A 5,085-nucleotide genomic window follows, 5' to 3' on the forward strand; every position below is an offset into this window, starting at 1 on the left:
ACATATGCTCTCTCCAGAGCCAACCGAGGCACAGCATGCTCTATGTCAACAGGTGAATCATCACATCTCATACCTCTTGGCTATAATGCATTTGCCCAGCGAAGACAGCAGCAGGCCAAACACCAGCTTCCTTTGGACACTGCTACTTTAACCTAGCAGGCTACAAAACCTGGCTTTGAAGAAGTGGGGTGCGCAGCACCATGCAGGGAATGTGGTAAGAAGAGAGCCAGGACCAGACAGCCAGAGCCAGTCTAGGAGAACCTTCCTATGAAATGCATATTCACAGGGTTGCAGTAGCACTGAATGCTGTTCCATGCCCATTTTTGCCCTGAAGCTTCAAGGTAATGTCACTCTCTGACAGAGATTGCACAGCACAGCTTGCGATATGTCTCTGCAGAAGGGTGAAGGTATTTTTCTTCTTCCAACACAAACATGGGTTTACTGGCTCTACAAACTGTCTCTCTCCAGCAGAGTGCTACAGCAGCAGATGTTCCTGATAGCAGCAGAAAGATCCATTGAGGAACTGTCAGCTGGGACCATGGGCAGCCTTAAGAAAAAGCACTGAGATCCACTCAAAGGCATACGCTCTGTGTGGTACTGCTGCCAGAGACAGCCACACAAAGCAGACAGGGGAGAGAAATGTTAAGAGGCAGGATGAGTCCTGAGGCAGATTAAAGAAAAAGCATCTACCTTACCCTCTGCAGCAGGGCCCCCAGCATGCCCCCCAAGTCCTGACCCCTAACAGCACTTTTACTGAACTCGGAGCCACAGAGAAGCAAAGCTGTGCAGTCCTGCAGCCTGTCCTGACGCCAGTGTGCCCAGAAGTCATGCAGAGACCACAGCAACCCATGCCAGAATATTCAGGGCACAAACACTCATACTGGACACATAAGGAATAACCTCCTCCATGGACACTGCCCCATCACTATTCGACTGAACTGTGGCCAAGACCAGCAGTTACTCCCTCTTGCAGCCACACAAGGTAACTAATAAATCTTGCTGAAATGCTACTGCACCTTTGACCTTAATCGTAATTGGCTTGTGTGAGCCGCCCAGACACCATGTAAAAAGGTAGTTGTCGACTGAATATTTACATTGATGGCCTTCTGAGCTTCATTTAGTATCTCTGTGACCTTGTACTCTGGGGGAACCAGAAATATCCACTTTCAAGTACATCTTTACTCATATCTCTTTCTAAATTACTTGTGAATAATTTCTTAGACTGATATTCTGCTGTTCTTCAGGACTTACATCTGTCCTAATCTTACCATGAAAACATCATATGTAATAATGGGGCTGGAGAATTAAGAAATAAAGGACAGAAAACCGGAGGCCACTTTATGAGACTGCACCTCACTGTATTTATCAGATTCATGGCACAATGAATCCAGTATCCTTCTTGCAATGCCTGGAACAACTGTGCTGAGGTCCTTCAATGAAAGCCATTATCACGATGATTTGTCACTAAAAAATACTCACTCACACCCAAACAAAAATTCTTATATGCTCAGTTAACTATCACAGTGGCCAAGAAGACTATGCAATGGAAGCCATCAGGTTTGTCAGAGCCCTTCAGCATGACAACAGAACAGCCATGAAGGTGGTGTCAGGAAGACATTCTCACTTTGGCCATCCCTACGGAGCTTGCGTTCAGTTCAGGGATGCCCTGGTTTGTCTTATCACCACGTTCCCAAATTCCATAATCCTGCAACAACATCATCAAGAAAAAATTGGCATGATTATACACAAACCCAGTGTTTTCCTCCCTTGTCCTACAACAAAACCAGACCCCTGCATGAAATCAGTTTATTTGCCTTAACAAAACAAAACCAAATTAAACCAAAAATGCTCTAAGTCTCTAATGAGCCCCTACTCGGGCTTAAAGAGCAACACATAAAAATATATCCCAGCATGACCAGGTCTACAGTCACGAATCACTGTCTTCAAGGAACACAAAAGCCTTTATCCTTTCCCCTGTGCATGCTTCTCCCTGTGCCCCTTCAACTTGCCAATTTCCAGAAAGTTTATTAACACTTTGCTTTTTCAGAAAGGCCCGTAAGATTTTAATGTGACACCAGGAAATATTTTTAATGATCAATAAAGAAAAACTATCATTATAATATAACAAGTATACCTCACCAAGGCAGCAGTTAATCTTCCACAGCCCTCCCACAATTTCTAAAGATGCTGCTCACAGTGTGAAGTACTGACAGGTTCTGTTATCTTCTCATGGAAGAAACAGTCCATATATTCCTTCTCCATCAATAAATAATTTCCCACCCACATCTGAGCAGTGTTTGGGTGATTTACATACAAATAACTACTTACAGCAACTTTGTAGGCAGCTTCTATGTAAAAAACAAGATTCTGAATAAAGGTAACTTCATCAAGAGTGAAGATGATACGTAACCCTGGTTATAAGAAGGAAAGAAAGTAATTATATTGTATTAAAACTGAAATATTTACTCTTCAGTGAGTTTCATGCTTTTGTTTATTTGCTACCAACTACTGCCCACTGAAATGAATGGAAAAACTCATGCTGATTTCAAAAGACCAGGCAGCAAGACTCAATACTGACAAAACACTTTAAATGCCACCAATACACATTGTTTCAAACAGAAATCAAAACCCACCCCATGGAGGGTGGCATTCAGGCACAGTGGGTACAATGGAGAGACCTCTGTACCAGCCCTGGAGAGCATCCCAATTCCTACAGCTTCCCACCCCTCCACCTGCTAAGTGTTCTATCAAGAGACCAGCAGGACGCCCAGCTACCTGCTCTGCAGGGGTCAATGGCAAGGGGCTGTGAGGACAGAAAAACACATAAAGAATATCCTTATTCCTACAGAAGTACGGTTAAGAAGAGCACAAGCTAAAACAGTGCCACCAAGAAGAGGAACACAGATGACACTGGTGGCATCTGGCTCAATGTCACCACTCTCTGAAGTGAATCCTGGTTGTCCATTAGGACACTCTACGTAGTCTTCAAACATGAAACTCTTCTCTGACACAACTCTGAATATTCCATGTATTTGTATGCCAACAGACGTTAAGAGAATGGACACTGCAAGTTACTATAAACATGAAATCCTAACTAAGTCATATCCCTTTTCCAGAGAAACATTACTTTATTCTGAGTAATAATTATGTAAAGGTCTTCGAAGCTAGTTACAACTTTTTTCCTTTTCCAAATAAAAGCTAGAATAGAAAAAGACTGCAACTAACGGTCAAGGCTAAAATACCTTCTGCTTACCTGATGCAGTCATCTGTGCCAAGAAGAGCAGGTAAAGAGAAGTTGCATCCACTTGTAGATGCCCCCACTGGTCGTCCCCAACCACCGTGGCACAAGTTGCAGAGTTATACTTGGCATGGAGGCAGTCTTTGGTACTCTGTGTGCATTTGAACTTCTCTACCTTATCTACCTAAAAAACACCACAAATTTCAAATTGAAACATTTTGGAATAAATTCGCCAAACTATGCCAAAATAAACAACTTTTCTTAAGCAAGGAGAAACTTTAGGTCCTGATTCCTGTTACCTCACTTCAGTGTGTTTTGATTGATCAGAGTGCTTAAATGCAACTCTAACTTTAGGCTACAGCTAAATATACACCTCTCTGGGAAGGAATGAGATGAAATTGCCTTGTTGAGTTCAGATCCTAGTTACAGGTATGCATACTGGTGAAAATCAGCTGGCAAAGGCAAAACTATGATTTACTACAAGCACTATCTCAAAAAGGTGCAAGTACAATCAGAGTTTTGCTCAAGAGTTTTAAAAAGACTCCCCAGAGCTCCATGTACAGACACACAGAAAAGACACAAGAAATACATGCTTCAGATGAGATGCTTTATAAATACAAGACGTACTATTTCAACTCATACCTATGCCATTACCTGTCTCATCATGCACTGTAAGAGTCCCCGCATCAGCTTCACAACGTTCTGCAGGAACAAAACAGACCAGTGACATCCTCACAGAGCAGCTGTTACAAACAATATTCAAAAGTGACCAAGTTCACACCTCCTACTAACACCCTGACAAAGGTGAATAAAAAGGTGTATTTGCCTGAAATGCCTTACATGCCTTTATTTTTATACATATAATATAGTGGTTGATCTTTATTCCCACATTCCTATCTAGAAGAACAAATATTTTCCCAAAGACCATCTCTAATCAATGGAGCATCTCTCTGTGGTCCTTCTACCCAGCTAAGGAAGTAAGAGGAATGCTATGTCTTGTAATAATAATAATACTAGTTTTTATACTGACAGATCCAGGGAACACTGGTAGGTGACTGCAAAACATTGACATTATTGGAAAACCTGTTGAGCTTCTTCTGCTCTTTATACAGCAGAAAGCAGATGACTAACGTAAAGAAAAGGCCTTTAGTGTGTACAAAGAGAAGCATAAGATTTTGCCTTACATGAAAACAACCTCATCTTTTCACCCCAAAATTATTATAGTCTCAAAATATGATCATGCACACTGAGTCAAGGTTATTCTGTCACCACAGATCTCCCTGGTTTGAATAGTAAATGTCAGCATAAAATTTACCCACTGCCTGTAAAACAGCAGGACACTGATGCCAGCACCTCCTTACTTCCCATTTAACCCAACTCTGCACTCTCACTTCTGATGCCCATCTTCCCAGCTGCAGATTAGAAAAATTAACTGTGTGACTGACCTCCCCTTGTAATTCTCCACTACGTAAATCTTCCCAGTTCGGAGATCTTTACCTTGTTTAATTTGATCAAACATGTCTATACATCACATACATCTTCCCAGAGATGACATCAGTGCAAATTTCAAAGACTGCTACTTAAACTGGCATACTTCTTCTAGGGGGTCCAAGCAACCTAGGCTGGATTTTCTGTTCAAGAGGGATCTCAAGGTTTAATCAGAGGCTTGAAAATCTGGGCATAAAATCTCTCAGAAGCCTAATTTTTAACAATCAGCCAACTGACGGAAGTTTGACTCCTACATGGTTTTGTTTTGTTTATATTCTAATTCAGATGTTAGCCTCTCTGACACACAGTTTTCCACATTCCCGCTTGTGGAAGGCTGCCCGAAACACTGCATACCACAT

The 5,085-nt window shown here is 41.9% G+C and overlaps 1 protein-coding gene across 1 annotated transcript in view; it reads right to left on the reverse strand.

The window, feature by feature from the left end:
* PHKA2 (phosphorylase kinase, alpha 2 (liver)) overlaps window positions 1-5,085 on the reverse strand; it is a 35,522-nt gene that overhangs the window by 30,070 nt on the left and 367 nt on the right. Inside the window, exons 2-5 of the mRNA XM_010019307.1 lie at window positions 3,893-3,940; window positions 3,254-3,422; window positions 2,329-2,411; window positions 1,625-1,705 (exon numbers count right to left, since the gene is read on the reverse strand). Coding sequence (XP_010017609.1) covers window positions 1,625-1,705; window positions 2,329-2,411; window positions 3,254-3,422; window positions 3,893-3,940 — 381 coding nt within the window. The remainder of the gene's footprint in view (window positions 1-1,624; window positions 1,706-2,328; window positions 2,412-3,253; window positions 3,423-3,892; window positions 3,941-5,085) is intronic.

This window comes from Nestor notabilis, unplaced genomic scaffold (genome assembly GCF_000696875.1).
Source record: "Nestor notabilis isolate BGI_N333 unplaced genomic scaffold, ASM69687v1 scaffold28347, whole genome shotgun sequence".
NCBI lineage: Eukaryota > Metazoa > Chordata > Aves > Psittaciformes > Psittacidae > Nestor > Nestor notabilis.